The sequence below is a fragment of the Bombus vancouverensis genome, unplaced genomic scaffold (assembly GCF_051014615.1).
Source record: "Bombus vancouverensis nearcticus unplaced genomic scaffold, iyBomVanc1_principal scaffold0035, whole genome shotgun sequence".
In the NCBI taxonomy this organism is placed as follows: Eukaryota; Metazoa; Arthropoda; class Insecta; order Hymenoptera; family Apidae; genus Bombus; species Bombus vancouverensis.
Genome location: NW_027468926.1, coordinates 37983 through 63379, shown reverse-complemented (window position 1 = coordinate 63379; position 25397 = coordinate 37983). Strand labels below are relative to the sequence as shown.

Here is a 25397-nt window from a genome sequence, read left to right as displayed (position 1 = left end):
CGTCAGGTTCCCACGCAAGGCAATAATCGAGTCCGCAATAGAAATTGAACTGCATGGTTTCTGCGATGCCAGCGAAAAGGCTTACGGAGCCTGTGTTTATCTCCGAACCCTTAACACCAACGGCCGTGTTTGGACCCAACTTTTAACCGCAAAATCGAAAGTCGCCCCCCTCAAGTGCCAGACCATTCCTCGGCTCGAGCTGAGCGGAGCACTCCTTCTTACGTCCCTGATGTCGACAGTACAACAAGCCCTATCACATAAAATTACTCGAACTATCTATTGGACCGATTCCACTATCGTCCTCCATTGGCTCAATACATCACCTCACACCCTTAAAACATTCGTCGCTAACAGAGTCTCCGAAATTGAAACAAAAACCAGCATCCGCGATTGGTGCCACGTTCCTACCGACGACAATCCCGCGGACTTAATATCACGCGGCCAAACACCCGAAGAGTTTCTGCGCCCAACCATCTGGCAGCACGGTCCTGCATGGCTCTACCAGTCGGAAGGCTATTGGCCGACATGGGAGCTAACACCGCAAATTGAACTACCGGAGCAGAAAGGGGCGATTTGTCTGTCCGCAAACCCCGCCGATTACAGTTTGTTGCAAAGGTATTCATCCTGGCCCAAGTTGATACGAATCATAGCTCGTTGCCTCCGTTGGAAACAGAAAAAGAACCGAGCGGCACCCCTAACCGTTACCGAATTACGCATAACGCACAATAAGCTGATAAAATTGTTGCAAAACATCCATCTCTCCGAGGAAATTCGTACACTCCAAAAAGATCGGAACGCGGCGATAAAGGGTAAGCTCACGCGACTCAATCCATTCATAGACAAGGAAGGAATATTGCGAGTCGGGGGTCGACTCAGTCATTCGTCGATGACCTTCGCCCAGAAACATCCCATAGTATTACCTAAGTCATCCGTTACAACACACATCATAGAACACGAGCACAAGATCCACATGCACTCCGGAACGCAGGCTACATTATACGCAGTAAGACAAAGATACTGGCCCGTCGACGGTCGAAGTCAAGTATGGCGGGCGATCAAAGGCTGCGTCCGCTGCTGCCGCGCTCAACCACCGCCGGTAGAATACGTGATGGGTAATCTGCCGGAGGCGCGAGTAACGGAATCTCGCCCATTCACAAACGTCGGCGTCGATTACTGCGGGCCGTTCCACATCAAAGAAAAACGAGATCGTAACCGTCGTCAGATAAAGGTATACGTAGCCATTTTCGTATGCCTAGCAATTAAAGCGGTACACATCGAGCTTGTTGACGATCTCACTAGCGAAGCCTTCATCGCCGCTCTTCGCAGATTTATCGCTCGACGAGGGTATTGCTCCACCATCCATTCTGATAACGGCACCAACTTCAGAGGAGCAAGCAACGAATTACGAGAGCTTCATGATTTATTACAATCGGACGATCACAAAGAAAAAGTAACCGCATTTTTAGCCGACAAACAAATCGAATGGCGCTTCATTCCCCCTCATTCACCGCATTTCGGTGGGCTATGGGAAGCAGCGGTGAAGTCATTTAAACGCCACCTCAGGCGTGTAGCCGGCAACGAGTTACTCACCTCTGAACAATTGAATACTCTTATCATAGAAATAGAAGCAGTCCTCAATTCCCGCCCGCTAACTCCTATCTCCACCGATCCAAATGATCTCCTAGTCCTCACTCCCGGACATTTCCTCATTGGCGATTCACTAATGTGCTTACGTGATCGAGATTTCAGAGACATTCCATCGAACCGACTCTCCAGATGGCAGCATATCCAACAGCTTAAACAGCATTTTTGGAACCGCTGGCATAAGGAGTATTTGAACGAGCTAACCAACCGCAATAAGTGGAGCAAGGGTGGACACGGCATCCAAAAGGGCACAATCGTCATCCTCAGAGAGGACAACGTTCCCTCCATGCATTGGCCTCTGGGCCGAGTTATCAAGGTTCATCCAGGCGCCGATGGTGTCATCCGGACAGCTACAGTTCAGACGGCAAAGAGCGTTTTGGATCGGGCCGTCAAAAGGCTTGTCCCACTGCCAATTCAACCCGATTTAGAGAAACCCGAACAACTAGCCACCGAGACGAACTAAGATGGGAACTTCAACCTAACTTGATCGGTACCCTCTCAACGGGGGGAGAATGTTACGCCATGCGGCTTACCATAGATCATATTCTTAACTGTCGTTCGCGGCACTATAATGTCGCAGATGGATCGTCGCGGCTGCCCGGCAAACAAACTTGTAGTGGCAAGCGCATGGTTCATTAAGCAGGGCGACCTCCAGAAACGTCGATTCGTGGCCGTTATTTTACCTCGCGTAAAAGAATGTGGCGTGGTCCGAACGTAGTGGGGGTCGCCTTCCATAAAAAGCGGGAAAAATCGAAAGGCGAGCAGAACTCTTCGAGAAGCCGAACCGTCAACACATCTCTTATATCGCGCATTACTTAACAAGCAAAACGCAGTTACATTTCTTTTTGTTGTTCTCTTTATGTCTTCCTAGTTGATAATTTGTTAAAATAAACGTTAATTTATTTGTGTTAATTCTGTGGAATTCATTGAACTACCCTTATTATCCTAATCGAAATAAGGGAATCGATCAGTTCGTGGCGTCGATTATTTAATCGTAACGGGAACTTACAACTCTCGTTGACGTGATATCTCGCGATCGCATCTCTCCGCGAACGATCGAAACATTTTGGTCCTTCGAGCCGGATCACGTGCCAGTGAAGAGTGCACTTACCAGTGACCACACAGTGCCACGTGACTTTATCAAAACCAGCAGCGGGAGCAGGAGCTTCCACCACAGCGAAACCAGTGACGTCAGGCGCGTCATCTTCGAAGAAACACATCCCATTGGCAAGGGAACGCAACCACGCAGCCTTCCGTCGCAGCTGGACAATCATCAACGCAACGAATTTCACAACTTAACAATACAACCGAACGAGTGGCCGTCGGGAAGGAACAAGGCGTTCCTCACCAAACATACACGCGACCTCACGCAGCACGACAGTAAGGTAAGCTCGTTCCTTATTTCGACCATCTCCTATCCTCGGCAACGATGACGAGCGAAGACCAACTCATCTCCCTGCGTCGGAGACGAGGCTATTGTAGCGGCCGATTCACATACTTATCGAACCGACTGGACGAGTACGAGCAATCCGACAGTCAGCAAAACTCCTTATTAACGAATTACGAGAAACAACTGACCGAAGTTGCGAGTCAATTCGAAGCGATCCAACTCGAATTAGAAGTATTAGACGAGGAGGAACAAGCACGCGGCTTCGAAATAAGGGACCAGTACGTCGCGGTAGACACAAGGCTACAAAATCTTCTGAGGAACGCGCAAACAGCTTCGCCGTCGACATCCATAAACCTTCCAACCTGTGCATCATCCGCAAGTTTAAATCCGATATCCATTAAATTACCAGATCTTCGGCTCCCTACTTTTGACGGAAGCTTAGAAAAATGGAACACGTTTTATGATACCTTTTCCTCCACAAGCGATAAAAATCCTAGTCTCACTGACATACAAAAATTCCATTACCTGCAGTCCACCCTGCAAGGAGAAGCAGCCGATTGTTTAATCGCGTTACCCCTTAGTAATGTAAACTACAGTCAGGCTATAGCCGTTCTCAAGGAGAGTTTCGAATGTACACGATACACAGCTTTCAGTCACTGCATGGCAATAATTGATTATCCAAGGATAACCAAGGAATCTCCAACGGAATTAAGGCGCTTAGTCCACACATTTAAACAACACATATATGCATTGAACAAATTAGGAGAATCCTACCTCGATACCAGTGCTACGCTCAACAGCCTCATCCTCTCGAAAATACCACTAAGTATCCAAAAGCAATGGGAAATGACGCTGCCCAATAACGAGGTGCCTCCGTACATTCATTTACTAAACTTCCTAGAGAGATTAGCACGAAGCTCCAGACCGATCACCAGGGTCAGACAAACAAGAGAATCACCGGAACAAACTACTCCGGTCCGTCAACGCGCATCACGAGGGCATGCACTTACGGCGACATAGGTTACTCCAACATGCCCCACCTGTCAAGGACCACACCCCATTTGGAGATGTGACACCTTCAAAACCAAATCCCTTCGCGAACGCATTCGGGAGGTCAAAAGAGCATTACTATGCCTCAACTGCCTCGAGAAAGGGCACACAACGAAGCATTGTTTCGCAAGATCATGTCGCGTATGCGGAGAACGACATCATACAATGCTGCATAGGACAAAACGCCATTCAGGGTCTCGTTCCAGCACGTCCAGCCCGAAATCTTCCCCATCAAATAGCCGATCCACAACACCTTCTTTGCCGCCCTACGTATCACCCACTCGTCGCAAAAAGCACACAACAGACCACAGATCGGAAACACCACGAACAGCCGCGTCTCCAAGTCCACCGCCCAGTGACAAACGAACACACAACCAATGACGCCGACGATCGACGACTCCGTTGATGACCGAACATATCAGACCAATAGCATCCGAATTACTGTCCAATGATCTAGTCATCACAGCGCAGATTAACATTTTGAATGATAAACAGCAACCAATCCGTCGTCGAGCGTTGCTCGACACCGGATCCAGTATGAATTTCATTACCGAGGAATTAGCAAAATCGCTAAAGATAAGGCAAAACAAATGTTCGGTCCCGATCGGAGCTCTAGATACCTTGACAACGACTTCTAAGCGACACATCACGACCACGATCACTTCCACTGACGGTACATACACGCGGACATTAACGTTCCTTGTCATTCCAACCATATCAACCTTCATTCCCAGCGAACCCATCGATCGTTCGACACTTGAGATACCAAAAAATCTCAAATTGGCCGATCCACGATTTCATTTACCAGCTCCGATAGATGTACTACTAAGCTCAGGTTCAACACTCGCGTCGATGTGTGTGGGACAAGTCAACCTCACGCAGCCAGACGAGCCTGGACTGCGTCTGCAAAAGACGCGATTCGGATGGGTAATCGGGGGGAGTCCAACTTCCCAAACCGCGACAAACATATTTCACACATCCACGACGACCTTACAAGCAGACCTCGCGCGGTTTTGGGAAATCGATGAAGGACCCTCAATTAAACATATCTCAGAGGCAGATCGACGATGCGAAGAACACTTCCAAGCCCACACCCGACGCACCAGCGAAGGACGATACATCGTCGCTCTACCTTTCAACGATCAGCTTCAGTCACTCGGATCCTCTAAAACGCTGGCGAGTAAACGACTCGCCTCACTCAATCGCCGATTCCAGCACGACAAACGCTTCGAATCAGAATATCGAACGGTAATACAGGAATACCTGGCGTTGGGACACATGACGAAGGTCAATGACAACCACTCCGACGACAACGGATACTATTTACCCCATCATGGCGTGACCAAAGCATCGAGTCAAACCACCAAACTCCGTGTAGTTTTCGACGGATCGGCACCAAGCACTACCGGAACCTCCCTAAACGATACACTTCACACAGGACCCAAGTTACAGGAAGATTTATTTTGTATATTAATTAGATTCCGCGCTCATCAATACGTACTCACTGGCGACATCGAGAAAATGTATCGGCAATTCCTCGTACGACCAGAGGATCGGAAATATCAAAGGATATTATGGCGCAGCGCGAGTGGAGAAACAGAAACATATGAACTTAACACTGTAACGTTCGGTTTATCCGCAGCACCGTATCTAGCTATTCGGTGCCTCAAGCAACTGGCAGAGGACGAAGGACATCGATTTCCACGTGCAGCACAGGTACTGCAGCGGGATTTCTACGTCGACGACGCTCTCACCGGAGCTGAAACGAAGGACGAAGCCCTCACGCTCAGAACAGAACTCACCAATTTACTTCAACTGGCCGGCTTAAACATACGAAAATGGGCGTCAAACGATAATGACTTATTACACGGACTTTCCTTAGAAGAAACAAATCACCAACATTTTTTGGGCGACTCGCAAACCTTGAAGACGCTGGGGGTGTTTTGGAATTCATCCGACGACTCTATTCTTTACTCGGTCGAAGTCAAACCCACGCCCTCCCGAGTCACGAAACGAATCATCAGCTCGGAGATTGCAAAAATTTACGATCCGCTCGGTCTGCTCGCACCGGTGATTGTTCGGGCCAAGATGCTACTTCAACGAATATGGTCGTCGAAAATCGATTGGGATGAATCACTTCCGATCGAGTTACATATAGAGTGGGAAAGGTACTATGCCCAATTACCCTTATTAAACAACGTCAGGTTCCCACGCAAGGCAATAATCGAGTCTGCAATAGAAATTGAACTGCATGGTTTCTGCGATGCCAGCGAAAAGGCTTACGGAGCCTGTGTTTATCTCCGAACCCTTAACACCAACGGCCGTGTTTGGACCCAACTTTTAACCGCAAAATCGAAAGTCGCCCCCCTCAAGTGCCAGACAATTCCTCGGCTCGAGCTGAGCGGAGCACTCCTTCTTACGTCCCTGATGTCGACAGTACAACAAGCCCTATCACATAAAATTACTCGAACTATCTATTGGACCGATTCCACTATCGTCCTCCATTGGCTCAATACATCACCTCACACCCTTAAAACATTCGTCGCTAACAGAGTCTCCGAAATTCAAACAAAAACCAGCATCCGCGATTGGCGCCACGTTCCTACCGACGACAATCCCGCGGACTTAATATCACGCGGCCAAACACCCGAAGAGTTTCTGCGCCCAACCATCTGGCAGCACGGTCCTGCATGGCTCTACCAGTCGGAAGGCTATTGGCCGACATGGGAGCTAACACCGCAAATTGAACTACCGGAGCAGAAAGGGGCGATTTGTCTGTCCGCAAACCCCGCCGATTACAGTTTGTTGCAAAGGTATTCATCCTGGCCCAAGTTGATACGAATCATAGCTCGTTGCCTCCGTTGGAAACAGAAAAAGAACCGAGCGGCACCCCTAACCGTTACCGAATTACGCATAACGCACAATAAGCTGATAAAATTGTTGCAAAACATCCATCTCTCCGAGGAAATTCGTACACTCCAAAAAGATCGGAACGCGGCGATAAAGGGTAAGCTCACGCGACTCAATCCATTCATAGACAAGGAAGGAATATTGCGAGTCGGGGGTCGACTCAGTCATTCGTCGATGACCTTCGCCCAGAAACATCCCATAGTATTACCTAAGTCATCCGTTACAACACGCATCATAGAACACGAGCACAAGATCCACATGCACTCCGGAACGCAGGCTACATTATACGCAGTAAGACAAAGATACTGGCCCGTCGACGGTCGAAGTCAAGTATGGCGGGCGATCAAAGGCTGCGTCCGCTGCTGCCGCGCTCAACCACCGCCGGTAGAATACGTGATGGGTAATCTGCCGGAGGCGCGAGTAACGGAATCTCGCCCATTCACAAACGTCGGCGTCGATTACTGCGGGCCGTTCCACATCAAAGAAAAACGAGATCGTAACCGTCGTCAGATAAAGGTATACGTAGCCATTTTCGTATGCCTAGCAATTAAAGCGGTACACATCGAGCTTGTTGACGATCTCACTAGCGAAGCCTTCATCGCCGCTCTTCGCAGATTTATCGCTCGACGAGGGTATTGCTCCACCATCCATTCTGATAACGGCACCAACTTCAGAGGAGCAAGCAACGAATTACGAGAGCTTCATGATTTATTACAATCGGACGATCACAAAGAAAAAGTAACCGCATTTTTAGCCGACAAACAAATCGAATGGCGCTTCATTCCCCCTCATTCACCGCATTTCGGTGGGCTATGGGAAGCAGCGGTGAAGTCATTTAAACGCCACCTCAGGCGTGTAGCCGGCAACGAGTTACTCACCTCTGAACAATTGAATACTCTTATCATAGAAATAGAAGCAGTCCTCAATTCCCGCCCGCTAACTCCTATCTCCACCGATCCAAATGATCTCCTAGTCCTCACTCCCGGACATTTCCTCATTGGCGATTCACTAATGTGCTTACGTGATCGAGATTTCAGAGACATTCCATCGAACCGACTCTCCAGATGGCAGCATATCCAACAGCTTAAACAGCATTTTTGGAACCGCTGGCATAAGGAGTATTTGAACGAGCTAACCAACCGCAATAAGTGGAGCAAGGGTGGACACGGCATCCAAAAGGGCACAATCGTCATCCTCAGAGAGGACAACGTTCCCTCCATGCATTGGCCTCTGGGCCGAGTTATCAAGGTTCATCCAGGCGCCGATGGTGTCATCCGGACAGCTACAGTTCAGACGGCAAAGAGCGTTTTGGATCGGGCCGTCAAAAGGCTTGTCCCACTGCCAATTCAACCCGATTTAGAGAAACCCGAACAACTAGCCACCGAGACGAACTAAGATGGGAACTTCAACCTAACTTGATCGGTACCCTCTCAACGGGGGGAGAATGTTACGCCATGCGGCTTACCATAGATCATATTCTTAACTGTCGTTCGCGGCACTATAATGTCGCAGATGGATCGTCGCGGCTGCCCGGCAAACAAACTTGTAGTGGCAAGCGCATGGTTCATTAAGCAGGGCGACCTCCAGAAACGTCGATTCGTGGCCGTTATTTTACCTCGCGTAAAAGAATGTGGCGTGGTCCGAACGTAGTGGGGGTCGCCTTCCATAAAAAACGGGAAAAATCGAAAGGCGAGCAGAACTCTTCGAGAAGCCGAACCGTCAACACATCTCTTATATCGCGCATTACTTAACAAGCAAAACGCAGTTACATTTCTTTTTGTTGTTCTCTTTATGTCTTCCTAGTTGATAATTTGTTAAAATAAACGTTAATTTATTTGTGTTAATTCTGTGGAATTCATTGAACTACCCTTATTATCCTAATCGAAATAAGGGAATCGATCAGTTCGTGGCGTCGATTATTTAATCGTAACGGGAACTTACAACTCTCGTTGACGTGATATCTCGCGATCGCGTCTCTCCGCGAACGATCGAAACAACCATCGTGGTGGATAGATGACTGTGAGCGTGAGAAAAACCTAGCTTGTTTTATTACAGGGCTATTCGGATTTTCCTAATGGGTGCATACCCGCTTTCTCCGTGTTTTAAGTGCGACTAATAAACCCAAGGACCTCTCTAAAAACCGACTGTGTCTCGAGAATATTTTTAAGCTTTAGAAATTCTTCAAGACAAACGGATTGAAGACACATGGCGAAACAATACAGGGAAGTGAAAGTTATGGTGGGTCCTTAGGTTTATTGAGGGTCGAAGTGACGTTACGCAGGTCGGTTGTTGTCCGGTCGCCCGGGCTGGCGTGCAGATGTTTTAGGCGGCGTAACATCCTCCCCCCGTTGAGAGGGCACCGATCAAATTCTGGCTGTGGAGTCAGGTGTGTCGTTGGTGACCTCCTTCGCTCCGTGTGGACGTTCGGCCTCGTCTGGATCTGGGTGGATGGGTAAGGGGACCAGTCTTTTGACACCGCGGTCCAGGATGCTTGTTGCCGTCTGCACGGTAGCGGTCCGGATGATTCCGTCGGCTCCTGGATGGACCTTGATTACGCGGCCCAACGGCCACTGCATAGAGGGTACGTTATCCTCCCTGAGGATTACTACGGTGCCTTCACGAATGTTATGTTTGCCCTTGTCCCATTTGTTGCGGCGGGTTAGCTCATTTAGGTATTCTCGATACCATCTGCTCCAGAAGTGCTGCTTAATCTGGTGAATGCGCTGCCAACTGGATAGCCGGCCTGATGGAACTGTCCTGAAATCACGCTCCCGTAAACTGGTTAGTGTGTCACCGATCAGAAAATGTCCGGGAGTGAGGACAGGAGGATCTTTCGGATCGGATGAGATGGGAGTCAGTGGGCGTGAATTGAGAATGGCTTCAATTTCGATCACAAGGGTGTTGAGGTGCTCAAAGGTCAGGAGCTCCGTGCCGACCACGCGGATGAGATGGCGTTTGAACGCTTTAACCGCGGCTTCCCATAAGCCGCCAAAATGTGGTGAGTTCGGAGGATTAAAACGCCATTGTATTTGTCGGTCGGCGAGAAAATTCTGTACCCTATCCTGGTGGTCGTCGGACTGCAATAGGGTCCGGAGTTCTTGCAGCTGCCGATTAGCCCCGACGAAATTGGTGCCGTTGTCGGTGAGGATCGTTGCGCAGTATCCTCGCCGCGAGATGAAACGGCGTAGCGCGGCCAAGAAGGCGTCGGTGGTTAGGTCGCTGACTAACTCTACGTGGACCGCCTTTGTCGCCAGACAAACGAATATGGCGGCGTACGTCTTGATTTTACGTCGGTTGCGGTCCCTCCTCTCCTTGATGTAGAATGGGCCGCAGTAGTCGATTCCGACGTTCGTGAACGGCCGCGATTCGGTAATACGCGCCTCTGGCAAATCACCCATCAAGTATTCCACTGGTGGAGGGTTGGCTCTGCATCATCGGACGCACCTTCTGAGAGTGCGCCATACCTGGCTACGACCGTCGATCGGCCAATAGCGCAGTCTCACCGCGTATAGTGTAGCTTGTGTCCCTGTGTGATGATTGTTCCGGTGCTCTTGCTCTATAATTAGCTCTGTCACCGGGGATTTCGGTAGGATGATCGGGTGTTTTTGGCTGAAGGGTATGGCGGAGTTGGTTAGTCGTCCTCTTACCCGGAGTAGCCCATCTTCGTCGAGGAAGGGGTTTAATGGCTGTAGTTTCCCTCCAACATCCTCGCTTCGATTTTTCTGGAGGATCCGAATTTCAGGCGCGAAACGACTGGATTGTAATATTTTTATTAGTCTGTTGTGCGCTGCAGTCAGTTCGTCTGTGGTGAGATGGGCAGATAGGTGTTGCTTATGTCTCCATCGAAGACACCGGGCGACGATTCTTATTAGTCTTGGCCAAGACGAGTAACGATGGAGGAGTGTGTTGTCGCTAATATTCGTCCTCAGACAGATCGTCTTCTTTTGCTCCGGGAGGTCGACTACCGGTGTCGGGCTCCAGACCGGCCAATAGTTTTCGCTTTGCAGGAGCCACCTTGGATCGTTTTTCCAAATGGACGGACATAGGAATTCCTTGGGCGTCTGGCCTCGGGAGATGAGATCCGCTGGATTATCGTCGGTAGGCACATGACGCCAGTCGGAGGTATTGGTCTTGGTCTGTATCTCAGCGACTCGATTCGCCACAAATGTTTTCAAGGTGTGCGACGAAGAGCTGATCCAATGGAGCACGATGGTGGAGTCAGTCCAGTATACTATCCGCGATATCTTGGTCGCCAGGGCCTGTCGTATTGACGAAATCAAGAACGTCAAAATAAGTTAATTCGAGCTTAATTCGAGACGTGGTATGGAAAGCGATCTGAGCGGCGCTACCTTCGACCGCGCCGTGAGGAGTCGAGTCCAAATATTGTTCTTTCGGTCCGTCGTCCGCACGTAGACGCACGCCCCATATGCCCTTTCGCTAGCGTCACAGAATCCGTGTAGCTCAATTTTCGTTGCGGATTCAATGATGGTCTTCCGAGGGAACCTTACCACATTTAACAACGGCAATTGGGTGTGGTATTTGATCCATTCTGTGTGTACGTCTGTCGGAAGGGATTCGTCCCAATCTACCTTCAATGTCCAGACATGTTGCAAAATCATTTTTGCTCGAACGATTACCGGCGCGAGCAATCCTAGTGGATCATAGATTTGTGCGATGACTGAACTGATTGATCGCTTTGTGACTCGGGAAGTGTCACTGATCGTCTTGACCGAACAGAGTATGGCATCGTCGGCTGAATCCCAAAAGACGCCGAGTAGTTTTGACGTGGATGACTCACCGAGATGTAATTTCTGGTTGGTGTCTTCTTCAGGTAGCCCTCGTAGCAGATCCCGATCGTTTGATGCCCATGTGCGGATATTTAGACCGGCCAGCTTAAGTAATTTCGTGAGATCATTCCTGACTGATAAGGCTTCGTCCTTCGTATCGGCTCCGGTCAACGCATCGTCGACATAGAAGTCTCGCCGTAGGATCTGCGCTGCTCTCGGAAATCAAGGTCCCTCGTCTTCTGCCAACTGTTTGAGACATCGGATGGCCAGATACGGGGCTGCGGATAGACCGAACGTTACGGTGTTGACTCGGTATGTTTCGATCTCTCCGTTGTCGGCACGCCACAGAATCTTTTGATAAGGACGATCTTCTGGACGTAGGATGAATTGACGGTACATTTTCTCGATGTCGCCGGTAAGGACATATTGAAATGACCGGAATCTCAATAGGATGTTTCTCAGGTCTTCTTGTAATTTCGGGCCCGTATGAAGGGCGTCGTTTAGGGACACTCCCTTGGTACTTGATGCGGAGCCGTCGAACACAACCCGGAGCTTGGTGGTGTCGCTCGATTCCTTGATCACGCCGTGATGTGGTAAATAATATCCGTGGTCGGTGGCGTGATCCGTGTTGATCTTCGTCATGTGACCCAAGTCTAAATATTCTTGGATCACAGCACTATACGCGGTTTCATATTGTTTGTCGCGTTGGAATCGACGATGAAGAGAGGCGAGCCTGCTCATTGCAGCGGCCTTCGATGACCCTAGTGAGGAAAGCTTTTCGTTGAATGGTAATGCAACGATGTATCTGCCTTCCTTGTTCGTCGGACGTGGTTTCGGAAATGTTCTTCGCATAGTCGTTCAGATTCCGAAAGATGAGTAGTGGCCGGTCCCTCGTCGATCTCCCAAAACCGTGCGAGGTCCTCTTGCAGAGCCGTTGTGGTTGCGTGGAACGTATTTATCGCGGCTTGGGACGTTGGACTCCCCCCGATTACCCAGCCGAACCGTGTTTTAAGTAGACGTAGTTCAGGTTCGCCTGGTTGCGCCAGATTGACCTGCCCGATGCACAGCGACGCAAATGTTGATCCGGTACTAAGTAAGACATCGATCGGGGCTGGGCAATGGAATTGTGGATCGGCTAATTGAATATTTCTGGGTAATCCCAGACTCGAGGGGTCGATGGGCTCGCTTGGTATGAAAGTCGACATGGCCGGGATAACAAGAAATCTCAATGTTTTCTTATACTTGCCGTCCGTCGACGTGATTGTGGCCGTGGTGTATCGTTTTGCCGTTGTGCTCAAATTGTCGAGGGCTCCGATCTGGATCGCACATCTCCTTTGTTTTATACCGAGGGAATTCGCGAGCTTGTCGGTCATGAAGTTCATGCTCGTCCCAGTGTCGAGTAAGGCTCGGGCTCGGATTGGTTGTGCCTGTTTGTTCAAAACCTTGATCTGTGCTGTGGCCAACAGATCATGATGCAGAGGGCTGTGGGGAGATGTGTTTGTTAGTCCGATCCCCCTTGCTGTCGTAGTCTCGGACAGTCAGTTTTGCCCCGGTTGGGACTTGGACGAGGAGGTAGGGGTGGTGTTCTTGATCCGGGCTGAGCGTGACTCATACGAGGCATGCCCTTTCGTACCTCTTGGAGCTGAAGATGTATGTTTCCGTGAAGTGTCGGATGTTCGTCTCGACTTGTGGGACGACCGCGATTTCGATGATCCAGATGGTGATTGTTCGGTGGAGGCTCGCTTGTGTGATGAACGACTACCCGACGACCGACCGCTCGGTGCGCGACTGCCCGACGTCCGACCGCTCGATGAGCGACTGTCCGACGACCGACTGCTCGGCGACCAATCGCTTGCCGATCGACCGCTCGACGATCGACCGCTCGAAGATCGACCGCTCGACGACCGTGAGTCTACCTGGGTTTGTTCGCGGTGTAGGTAAGTATGGTGTCGGTGACCGCAGATACGACACGAACCCGATGTACACTGTGTCGGCGAATGTCCTCTGCCTAGGCAATTTATACACAACGATGCCTTCTTCACGATCTGAAAACGTTTGGTCGATGATTTGGCCTTGAAGATTTTACAGTGTCTGATATCGTGAGGTCCGTTGCAGGTCGGACACACTACCGTTCTGCTGGTTGTAGCAAGGGTTCGCCCATGCGGTATGCTTGTTCGCTGACTGTGGTGTTTGTGGATTGACTCTTTTGATTCCTTCGCTTTAGAGAGGAATTGAGTCCCGTTCGCCCGTGTTTTGAGAAAGTGTATCAGATGCTGATAGGATGGCACCTGCTGGCGGGGCAGTGTGCGTTGCCATTTACGCAGGCTGGACGAGGGCAATTTCGACGCGATCAATTCGATAATCGCTATATTTGATGTGACGGGCTCTTTTAGGTGTTCGAGCGCCTTTAGATTTACGCTGATGGTTTCCAAAAAATCCTCTAGGGCTTCTGGAGTTTCCTTTTTGATTTCCGGATAGTTGCGCATCAAATTCCAATGGCGCATGCAGATTTGGAGGGGGCAATTGAACTTATCCTTCAGTGTGTCAAGCGCGATGGGATAGTTGGCCTCTGTGAGTTCTAATGACTGGATACTCTGTGCGGCCCGTCCAGTTATAGATGAGCGTAGATGCTGGAACTTTTGGATATTCGGCAAACTTTCGTTACGGTCCACTATGGATGAGAACGTGTCGTAGAAATAGGTTCAGTTCTCGAGGGCACCGTCGAATTGGGGCACGCGGACCTCTGGAAAGGTGGTCGGCTCTGGTTTCCGGCATGTCTCGCCTGTTTTTGTTGTCGACGGGGTTGTTGCTGACATTTGCTCAAAGAGACCTAGGAACCGCACGTCAAGCTCCCGATGCTCTTGCGACAACGAAGCTACACGCGCATCTTCCCCCTCATCTAACCCATCTAACTCTTCTTGAACCGCGAGTATCCTCCTCCAAAGTTCATCGAACGAGCTGCGGCAAGATGTTAGGAAGATTCTGTTTGCCTTCCCAGACGCTTCGTATTCATCGAGTTCGCGCTTTATGGTTGCAAGTCGACCGGCTAGGTCATAATTTTGTCCTCCGTCCACACTCAAAATACTATCTACATGCTATAATTAGGGATTCAATTTTATAATACGTTGCCTCACTTTCCATCACTGCTTTCCTACTATCAGTCACTTGAACTGTAATATAAACCAGTCTTTTATTTCCAATACTATTCTGCATACCATTTATCAGGAACAATACATTTTATTTGTTAATCTAACAAGATGCGAAGTTCCTCATTTGCCCTAATATCAATCAATGGATAAGTGAATTGAAATCTGTGAAAATAATGTAATATCGGAAAATAAGGATAGAAATTTTTTCCCGATTACTTGCAACTTATTAATATTAAATTGAATATACATATATAAATTGGACAGGAAACGATATTTATTTAACGGAAACTAAATGCAATACTCGTATCTATATCAAATAACTTTACAGTTATTTGACCACTCTCGTCACAACGAATCTAACACACACACACACACACTCTCTCTCTCTAACAATGCTATCAATTCTCACAACTCTACTCTTCGACGACTCGATACCTCTAACGACTCTACTCTTCGACGACACAATTAGCTCTGATTCTCGCAACACGCACACTTTTCGACTCGCCTTGCGTAGCGAAACCGTCCTTCTTCTAACGTTGTCTATTGTTTCCCTCATACCTATGTAAGAACTACCAACTACGTGCCTTTAGTCACGTAGGCACTCTTAAATGTAAACGAACCACAGAAACACGACGTACACGGTTTTTCTATTTTCAACTGATTTCTAATTCGAATTACTTTACGATATTACAATAAGTATCTAGTAATACGACTTCCGAACCGATGTAATTATTGCAATGATTGTTAAATTTCAAAACAATTTCCTATCCATGTTAAACATATTACGTATATCTGCATGTCTAGTATTTCGATTAGTTGCTCTACTTGCGGTAGTTCGCCATTCCGGATCATCTAGACTCAACAAAGATGCATTCAATTTATCCATGCCTTAAAACGCTTTGTAGCGGCACAATAGTTAGAATTTGCTTCAAACCATGTTGTTGTTTTGCTTCGGAATATCAAGAGGTATTGTAAGGAATTATAAGCTCCGGGCAAAACAATGGTGCCGCTACATGTAACCGTAAAACAAGACGAATTTGTATCTTTTGGCCTTCTTCTGACGATAATGAATAAACGAACAAGATCTGTTCGCGACAAGATCTGTTTCAAATACACTAACGAGTACACATATTGGTAGTCTCATTATTCGATCCCCTACAGCTCTTATTAAGGAAGATAGAGGCCTGTGACAGTATTCAGCTTGGCCAACTTTGAACAGGGCATATTGATAAGCCAGAGTAACTCACATACAAATTTTTTTTTTCTTTTTTTTTACGTGGAGAAATCCTCATGGACACTCCTCTGTTCCAGTAATTGCGTAACAGCACAGTAGTGTCGGACTCTTACCAACTAAAGCTCCACGATGACCACCCGACGCGTATGACAGGGATGCTCCAGGATTCTCTTATGAATTAACTTCAGTTGCACCCACTTCACGCGTTCTCTAGTTCGAGCCGGCTATTGAGTAGGCGTTAGGGGGATGTCGTTGCCCCTAGTGCTGTCACTTCTTCTGGTCGTAGTCCGTTGGGGTGGAGGCGGGGCGGCTCTGGGTCGTCTGACTGCCATCCTTCTCCATCGTCTTATCCTGCAGGGTTGAGAGTTTTTCTTTCTCTCCCTTTCCGCTCGCTCCTTCGCGAGCATAACTCGCTCGCAGAAGAGGCGGACGGTCTCGTATTCCTGTGACCCTCTCAACATCGCTTCCACAATCGCTGAGGGGGTCAACGTTTCTCCTACGGCGTGCCGCAGGGTGTAGCGGAGCAGCTCCCACGCCGGACAGAGCTCCAGGGTGTGCTGCGCTGTGTCCCTGCCCTCTCCGCAGTGGTGGCAGATGTCTGTCGTATCTCGCCGTTTTCTCTTCAGGAACTCGCCGAACACGCCGTGTCCGGTGAGTACTTGTGTCATCCTGAATGTGAGTGGGAGGCCGTGGCGGCTCCTCCATGCCTCCCAGTTTGGTAGGACCGCATCTGCGCCTCGGTGTTCGCTTCTCCCGTTGATCAGTTGGGATCGCCACAGGTTCCATGTGTCCTCTTCGACGGTTCCTGTGTCGTTTGAAGCCGCCTGCTCGGTGGGGTCTTCTCCCGGGTGCCATTCTCTCCGGCGGGTGTATCTCTTTTTGAGCGCCAGCTCCCGCAGCTCCCACGGGGGGGACGCGGCTAGGGTGGACGCCGACGCGTGCGACACCGTCCGGTATCCCCTAATGATTCTGATGGCGGTCATTCTGTGCAGTCTTCTCAGGAGCAGAATGCTGCGACGGCTTGCCATCAGGTCGTCCGCCCATACTGGTGCCCCGTACATCACTTGTGACCTAACGACGCCCTCGTAAAGCCGGCGCACCGCGTCTCCGGCCCCGCCGATGTTCGGTAGTAGGCCGCACAATGCATTGGCAGCCGCTGACACCTTCGGGATCAGTGAGTCGAAGTGTGGCTCGAACGTCCACTGGCTGTCGATGGTGAGTCCCAGATACTTCATCTGTGATCCCACCCGGACGGTTTTACCTGCCATGTTTATGCATAGGCCGGGCGGTGGTGTCCCTCGCCTCTTCCTGTCAAAGAACCAGGTGGCCTCCGACTTCGCAGGGGAGACTCTCAGACCCAGTTCGTCCACGGCACGGGTCGCACAGGCCGTTGCGATTCCGCCAATGCGCAGCGTCTCGTGCCAGCCACGACCCTCGACCAGGATTAGGGTGTCGTCCGCATAGCATACAATGGCCGCGCCTGGGGGTAGCGGGCATTGTAGTACCTCGTCGTACGCAACGTTCCATAGTATGGGGCCCAGCACCGAGCCCTGTGGGACGCCACGCTCAACGGATCGCTTTTCCTCTCCTTCCTTACTGGTGTAACACACCCACCTGTCGTCGACTTAGACTCGGATCAATCGGACGAGGTAGCTGGGAACCTCGAAGTGCTCCAGGGCCGTCACTATCCTGTCCCATGGCATGGTGTTGAACGCATTGACGATGTCCTGGGAAACCGCCAGCGCCACGCCTTTCCGGGAGACCATGTACTCCGCAATCGCTCGTACGCGTCTGACCGCGTCAATCATCGAGCGCCCCTTCCGGAAGCCGTACTGGCTTTCGCGCAAACCTGGCACTTGGCCCGCTATGTGTCGTTCCAAACGGGCAGCGACTACCCTCTCGAGTGGTTTGCCGACCTCGTCCAGTAGGCATATCGGCCGGTACGCTGACGGCGAGGTCGTCGGTTGGCCCTCTTTATGGAGCAGGACCAGTCTCGTCGTCCGCCACGCCCGGGGGTAGACTCCCTCCCTCAGGCATCTTGTGAAGAGGTGCCGGAGTCTGGGGGCCATGACCCCCATCACTTCCCCCCTGATCCGGCCAGGGATTCCGTCCGGGCCCGGTGCCACGTTGCGAGAAGTCATTCTTCTGGTAGCCTCCCATATCTCCTCCTCCGTGACTTCCCAGTCGTCCCTCCATTCCAGCGGTCGTGTCGTTTCCCGTGGCCGTTCCACCGCTCTGTTTTCTTGTGGGGGAAAGAGCGTTCCGGTGATCCGCGTCAGCAGCGCAGGTTCCATCTCCGTCGTTGTCAGGGGGCCCTTCGCGCGTAGTTTCTGTGTCACCGTCCTGTATGGCCTTCCCCATGGAACCGACTCGACTGTTTCGACCAGTTCGGACCAAGCACGGTCCTTCGCTTTTTTAATTTCCTTTTGTAGCGAGCGCCGTAGCGCGCGGTACGCCCGGTAGCGCAAGGAGACTTCTTCTTCGTCGCGTCGTCGCCAGCGGCGGGCCCTTAGGTACTGTCTTCGGGCCCGGACACATCTCGTCCTCAGTTCCGCGATGTCGGGGTTCCACCAGTAAACTGCTCCGCTTCGCACCGTGCCCGGTGTGGCCCGTGGCATGGATGCGTCGCAGATTGCTGTCGTGGCTTGGCGGAGGTTCTCGGCCTCCTCTTCCACGTCTGCTTCGGTCGTCGTTGTTGAGGCCTCCCAGCTCCAAGCTGTTGCTATAGCAGCCGCCCGGAGTAGATCTTCATTCCTCTCCTTTATTTTCCATCTAGGTGGTGGGCGCGCGTGTCTCCCCCTCGGCGGGCCGCGCCCGTCGTTTGTCGTCGGCATTCCAGGTCCAGGTGCGTCCACCTCCATGAATATGTAGAGGTGGTCCGACAGCGTCTCGACCCCTTCGGCCACTCTCCAGCCTGAGATCCGCCTGAATGCCTCGGGGGAGGCCCATGTTATGTCAACAATGGAGCTCCCTCTGCACGTCACGCAGGTACTGGTCGAGCCCCTGTTCACTAACAGAAGTCCAAGTCCCGCGGCCCAGTTTGATAGCATGCGGCCGCTCGCGTTGGTCCTGGCGTTCCCCCATTCCGTGGAGTGTGCGTTGAAGTCTCCCAGGACGAGCACCTGTCGGGGGAGTCGTCGCCTGACGCAGTCGCCAACTCCGTCTAGGAATTCTTCGAACGCTGCCCGTCCGCTGTTAGGTGACACGTACAACCCCACCACCATCATCCCTGCCCACTCGACCGCGGCGTACCCGTTGCCGCGTTCCAGCAGGGCTCCGTGGGCGAACGCCCCGGGCGTTGATGTCCAGGTGCCGGCAACCATTACGTCCGTGTCTCCGACCCACGCCGGGGCATCCAGAACTCTGTATGGTTCCGCCACCACCGCTAGGGCGACCGTGCTCTCCCGGATGGTTTGGTGGAGCAGGTCTTGTGCTCGCCTTGACCTTCCCAGGTTAGTCTGGAGTATGCGCATTCTCAGTTCTTTGGTGTTCTTTCCTTGTTTGTGGCTTCCTCCGTGCCTACCTCCTTTTTCGCGCTCTTAGGGTCGCTTTGCGACGGGGAGCCTTTCGCGCTGCCTCTTGCAGCCTTTCTTCGAGGGGGCGCAGGCCGGTCCCCCCATCCTGTGCACCGACGGTGCTCCAAGCGCCTCGCAGAGCAGGTATTTCGGGCTCGCAGTAGTGCATGCTGTCGCCTGGTGCTCTGGTTCGCCGCATCTGAAGCACAGGTGCCCCTTGTCCTCCTTGGCGGTGCAGGTCTTCCCCGTGTGTCCTATCCCAAGGCACCTGTAGCACTGTAACGGTCTCCGTTCGATGGCTTCGACCTTCGCCGTCGACCAGCCTATGGCGACCTTTCCAGCCTGGGCCCGTTTCCTCGCTGCACTGGCAGGGCCTCGTATCCATACGGTGCCAAGTCCGTTCCGGGCGGGGCGGATTTCTCCCAGCCGGATGTCCTCCGGCTTGCAGCCGCTCTCCCTCGCCAGGGTGTTCTGGATTTCCGCCTTGGTGGCCGCTATGTCTATCAGGGACACCCTTGCCTCCGCGGCTCGGAAGGGGGTCGCCACGCGGACCTCGTTCGGGTCCAGAGCCCGCGTCAGCTGTGCTGCGAGCGCTGCGGCCTTCTCCCTTCCCTGGTCCTCAGGGACCTCTAAGATGACACCTCCGGTGATGGTCTTCCGCATCCTCATCGTGTTGATGCCGAGATCGGTCAGGGAGACACTGTCCTTGGCCGCAGCCACCACTTCCGCGTAGGATTGGCTCGATTTGTCCGTCAGGGTGATTGTTACCGCTGACGTTCGCGGTGCGCGCGGGAGGGGCCCCCTGCCACCCCCTCTTCGTGCGATCTCCAATCCACTCTCCGGAGTTTTCCTCTGGCTCTCCGCCCCTGTCTCGGGGATCAGCTTCGCCGGCTGCTTCTTCCCTGCCTCCTTCTTCTTTCCTCTTCTTTTCCTTCCGACGGTCTGCCATTCGGTGACAGCCGTTCGGCCTCCCTTGAGCGCTGGGGCGCTTGGGGCTCCAGGCTCCATCCCTCTCGTGTTCGCGGCAGGGGCGACCTCCTTTCCTTCTCCTTTTTCTGTTCCCTGCAGTTGTTCCTCCAGTCGGTGCAGCAAGGACCTCATCTCCTCTACATGGTGCTCGACTGCAGCGAGACGCGCCCTGTAGCTGCTCTCATCCGCGGTGGGGCGCGAGGCCGGCTCTTTTCGGAGTGCCTCTACCGCCGCCTCCAGTGTTGCTATGCGTCCTTGCGTTATAGCGAGTACGTCGGTGACAGGGTCCGTTCTCCTCACTATCTCTGTCACGCCCGCGGTGATGGTTCTCGCCGCCTCCTTCAGGGTTTTCCCCTGCGTGCCCTTGTGGCTGCGGGGTGCCTCGGCAGCCTTGGCCACCTCGGCGGCCCGGCGAATCAGTTCGGCTCCTATGTCCGCCGTTGTGGCTGTTCTCATTTCTTCAGCCGGGTCCGTGGGGAGTTCGGGGGATTCGTTGGCCTTCTTTCTCTTCGCTCGGGGTGCTTCTCTGGCGGGGGTTTCCTCCTCCTCTGTTGTTTCCTCAGTCTATATTCCCTCCTTGTACAGCGTGAAGCGGGAGGGTCCCTCCTTTGGCGGCATCGCCTTCGTCACGCTCCAGGTGCTAACGTGCGGCGGCTCCGCAGCCAGTTCCGTTTCCCTCCGTCCCCTAGCGTTTTCCTCTACCACCTTCTCCTTCGCCATGATTGCGTCCGTTTCCCCGTTGGGCAGGAAATGTCGCTCGGTCAGCACTTGCCACTCTGCCAGTCGCTGTCACTTTCAAGTGGCCCGCGCAACGCGCTACGGCGCACGCGCCAATATGGCTGCGTCTGGGTAGTTCCTCAGGTAGCCCTTGTAGCGGCGCTGTTGTCACGCGTCCTAATATGGCTACTCCACCGTCCTAACCTCACACTTGGTATGTTTCGCTTTAATTCCTCCTTGTCCAAGCCGGACTACCCGCATCCACACCCGTTTTGCGCTCACAGGCACTAGTCCTCCATTCTGGTTACCTCCCTTGCCCAGGCTCTCCAGTTTACCGGAGATTTCGATTACGCTCGCAGCTCCGTCCTCTCTACGTCTGCCTCCCATGTATCCCCAGCCTGGGTTGTAATGGATCAGATGATACTGGAGTCATAGACTCGATTTCAATGATAAGTGTATTTAAATTTTCGAATGTAAAGAGCTCGATACCTGCGACACGCCTGAAATGTCGTTTGAAGGACTTCACTGCAGCTTCCCATAGCCCTCCGAAGTGAGGTGAGTTGGGAGGAATGAAGAGCCATTCGATCCGTCGGTCGGCTAAAAAGGACTGAACCTTTACCTTATGATCGTCGGATTGCAGGAGATTTCGGAGCTCTCGTAATTCATTGTTGGCGCCAACGAAGTTGGTACCGTTGTCGGAGTAAATTGTCACACAGAATCCTCGGCGAGCGATGAATCTTCGCAGAGCAGCAATGAAGGCCTCGCTAGTGAGGTCGCTGACCAGCTCGATGTGGACTGCTTTGACTGCAAGACATATAAAGATTGCTACATATACCTTAGTTTTGCGTCGGTTGCGATCCTTTCGTTCTTTGATGTAAAACGGTCCGCAATAATCTATTCCGACGTTGGTAAACGGTCGAGATTCCGTTATCCGTGCAGCTGGGAGGTCGCCCATTACGTAATCCACTGGAGGTGGATTAGCTCGGCAGCAACGGACGCACTTCTTCAGCGTGCTCCAAACTTGACTACGTCCGTCGATAGGCCAATAAGATCTTCTTAAGGCGTATAAGGTAGCTTGAGTTCCGGAGTGGACATTGATGAGGTGTTCATGCTCGATTATGAGCGCTGTGACTTAGGATTTGGGTAGAATGAGTGGGTGTTTCTGACTGAACGGCATTGATGAGTGACTGAGTCGGCCTCCGACTCGCAACATCCCGTCTTTGTCGAGAAATGGATTGAGTCGTTGCAGCTTCCCCTTCACTGCAGAATTTCGATCTGTTCGGAGAGTGCGGATTTCATCTGAAAAATAACAGAGTTGTAACAGTTTGATCAATTTGTTATGCGCATTGGTTAAATCATGTGTGGTTAGAGGTCTCCCTCGATCCTGTTTTTGTCTCCATCGGAGGCAACGAGTGGTAGTTCTAATCAGCTTGGGCCAAGATGAAAATCTCTCCAGTAGACTGTGGTCAGCGGGAGTCACGGCCAGACATGTTGCTTTCTTCTGCTCTGATATTTCAGTTAATGGTACTGGGTTCCACGTCGGCCAGTATCTTTCTGGTTGTTGGAGCCATTCCGGACCATGTTGCCAAATGGTTGGTCGCAGGAAATCTTCGGGTGATTGGCCTCGAGATATGAGATCTGCAGGGTTATCGGCAGCGGGAATGTGACGCCAATCTGAGGTGTGAGTCTTCTGCTGAATTTCTGTCACACGATTAGCGACAAAGGTTTTCAGCGTATGGGGTGATGTATTGATCCAATGAAGTACGATTGTAGAATCCGTCCAGTAAACAGTCCGAGAAATGTTGCTTGGTAAAGCTTGAAGGGCTGTGGTGGCCAATGATGCGAGAAGAAGTGCTCCACTCAGTTCCAGCCTTGGAATGGTTTGTGATTTCAGTGGAGCCACCTTTGATTTTGCAGTGAGGAGTCGTGTCCAGACATGACCATCCGGAGTGATGATGCGAAGGTAAACGCATGCCCCATAAGCCCTTTCGCTAGCGTCACAGAACCCGTGTAATTCATTTCCGCTGCAGCCTTGATTATCGTTTTACGTGGAAACTTCACGTTATTCAATAATGGCAGCTGTGCATAATATTTGCTCCATTCCGTGTGCACGTCAGCCGGTAGAGATTCGTCCCAATCAATTTTTAAAGTCCAGAGTCGTTGGAGCAGCATCTTAGCTCGAACGATCACTGGTGCCAATAATCCGAGGGGGTCGTAGATCTTGGCGATTTCGGAGCTGATTGTTCTCTTCGTGATTCGAGAGGCGGTGGAATTAATTTTTACGGAATATAGGATCGAATCGTCAAAGGAATTCCAAACCACACCCAGAGTTTTGAAGGTTTGCGATTCGCCTAGTAGCAGCTTGTCGTTTATGTCCTGCTCGGAAAGTCCTCGTAGCAGTTCCCGGTCGTTCGATGCCCATTTTCGAATGTTTAAGCCGGCTAGTTCAAGCAGTTCCGTGAGCTCCGTTCTCCATGATCGTGCCTCGACCTTTCTATCAACTCCAGTGAGAACATCGTCGACGTAGAAGTCTCGCTGTAAGACCGTCGCCGCTCGTGGGTACCGATGTCCCCCGTCGTCCGCCAGTTGTTTGAGGCACCGAATGGCTAGATCAGGGGCCGCTGACAGCCCGAATGTCACTGTATTAAGTTGATAGCTGTCAACTTCTCCATCAGAATTGCGCCACAAAATTTGTTGAAATTTTCGATCCTCTGGACGCACAAGAAATTGTCGATACATCTTTTCGACATCGCCTGTAATGACGTATTGATGAGAACGAAATCTTAGAAGGATGAAGAATAAGTCATCTTGTAGTTTCGGTCCCGTATGAAGTACGTCGTTTAATGAAACTCCGGTGGTGGTTGGTGCAGATCCGTCAAACACAACTCGGAGTTTTGTAGTTTGGCTGGACTCTTTGATCACGCCGTGATGTGGCAGAAAATATCCGTCGTCCGTGCAGTTGTCCGTGGTAATCTTCGTCATGTGTCCTAATTCCACATATTCTTGTATCACGGCGCGATAGTCGGCTTCGAATCGTTTGTCTCGTTGGAATCGACGACAGAGGGAAATGAGTCGCTTCATCGCCATTGTCTTAGAGGATCCAAGCGAAGGAGTTGTTTCGTTGAATGGGAGAGCGACCATGTATCGCCCTTCGTTGGTGCGTTGAACGTGATTTCGAAAGTGTTCTTCGCACTGTCGTTCCGCTTCCGAAATGTGTGCAGTGGGCGTTCATTCGTCGATTTCCCAAAAACGGGCGAGGTCCGCCTGTAAAGCCGCCGTGGAGGCGTGAAATGCGAGTGCTGATGATTGCGAGGTTGGGCTCTCCCCGATGACCCATCCGAATCGCGTTTTTTGCAGACGCAAGTCGGGCCCGTTTGCTTGACTGATGTCAAGTTGGCCGACACAGAGTGATGCTAGCGTTGGTCCGGCGCTCAACAATATTTCGATCGGCGCAAGCCTATGGAATCTTGGATCGGCTAGTTGGAGATTCCTCGGTATATGTATTATTGAGCGATCTACGGGTTGATCTGGGACCCAAGGCGATATTGTCGGTATGATTAGGAACGTCAAGGTGCGTTCGTATGTGCCGTCGATGGAGGTGATCGTGGCCGTGATGTAACGTTTCGAGGTTGTCGATAACGTGTTGAGTGTTCCGATTGGGACCTAACATTTCCGTTGGTTAAGTATTAGCGAATCAGCGAGTTTTTCGGTGATAAAGTTCATGCTAGAGCCGGTGTCTAGCAGAACTCTACAACGGAATGGTTGAACTTTATTGTTCAATAGGTTGACCTGCGCTGTGACTAACAAATCGTGCTGCAGTGGTTCACAAGGAAGCGAGATCAATGAGTCCGTTTTCTGTGGTTCGGTCCCTCACAAGGTCGTTTGATGACGTCATTGTTTTCCTTGTCGTCTAGGACTGGACGATATATTTGATCCCGATGCCGTCGTTCGCGATAACCGAGATTCACGTTTCGGAGATGTTCGCGGAGACGATCGGGGAGACGATCGGGGAGACGTGGATGCGCGTCTCGA

General features: G+C 51.4%; 4 protein-coding genes across 4 annotated transcripts; all 4 read right to left on the bottom strand.

Moving 5' to 3' along the window:
- Positions 1-9357: 9357 nt before the first annotated feature.
- Positions 9358-10392, bottom strand: LOC117165431 (uncharacterized). Its single transcript, XM_033348826.2, has one exon. It carries the CDS (start codon positions 10390-10392, stop codon positions 9358-9360), a length of 1035 nt encoding a protein of 344 aa, XP_033204717.2.
- Positions 10393-10425: 33 nt separating this feature from the next.
- Positions 10426-11613, bottom strand: LOC143304426 (uncharacterized). Its single transcript, XM_076626889.1, has 2 exons — positions 11503-11613; positions 10426-11253 (listed from the first exon to the last, which is right to left on the bottom strand). Exons 1-2 carry the CDS (start codon positions 11611-11613, stop codon positions 10426-10428), a joined length of 939 nt encoding a protein of 312 aa, XP_076483004.1.
- Positions 11614-12003: 390 nt separating this feature from the next.
- Positions 12004-13163, bottom strand: LOC143304425 (uncharacterized). The gene is made up of 2 exons (XM_076626888.1): positions 12632-13163; positions 12004-12542 (listed from the first exon to the last, which is right to left on the bottom strand). Exons 1-2 carry the CDS (start codon positions 13161-13163, stop codon positions 12004-12006), a joined length of 1071 nt encoding a protein of 356 aa, XP_076483003.1.
- An 8388-nt stretch (positions 13164-21551) lies between these two features.
- LOC117165426 (uncharacterized) lies at positions 21552-24452 on the bottom strand. Its single transcript, XM_033348823.2, has 4 exons — positions 23462-24452; positions 22533-23396; positions 21985-22169; positions 21552-21788 (listed from the first exon to the last, which is right to left on the bottom strand). Exons 1-4 carry the CDS (start codon positions 24450-24452, stop codon positions 21552-21554), a joined length of 2277 nt encoding a protein of 758 aa, XP_033204714.2.
- Positions 24453-25397: the final 945 nt, after the last annotated feature.

Coding starts and splice junctions, on each gene's coding strand:
- LOC143304425 (XM_076626888.1), bottom strand. CDS start 13,163: ATGAACTTCATGACCGACAAGCTCGCGAATTCCCTCGGTATAAAACAA. Junction 12,543..12,631: donor TTCGGAATCTGAACGACTAT/GCGAAGAACATT, acceptor TTTCCTCACTAG/GGTCATCGAAGGCCGCTGCA.
- LOC117165426 (XM_033348823.2), bottom strand. CDS start 24,452: ATGGCGATGAAGCGACTCATTTCCCTCTGTCGTCGATTCCAACGAGAC. Junction 22,170..22,532: donor TCACTCATCAATGCCGTTCA/GTCAGAAACACC, acceptor TATGTCTTGCAG/TCAAAGCAGTCCACATCGAG. Junction 21,789..21,984: donor TGCAATCCGACGATCATAAG/GTAAAGGTTCAG, acceptor CTATGACTCCAG/TATCATCTGATCCATTACAA.
- LOC117165431 (XM_033348826.2), bottom strand. CDS start 10,392: ATGGGTGATTTGCCAGAGGCGCGTATTACCGAATCGCGGCCGTTCACG.
- LOC143304426 (XM_076626889.1), bottom strand. CDS start 11,613: ATGATTTTGCAACATGTCTGGACATTGAAGGTAGATTGGGACGAATCC. Junction 11,254..11,502: donor AATTGCCGTTGTTAAATGTG/GTAAGGTTCCCT, acceptor TCAATACGACAG/GCCCTGGCGACCAAGATATC.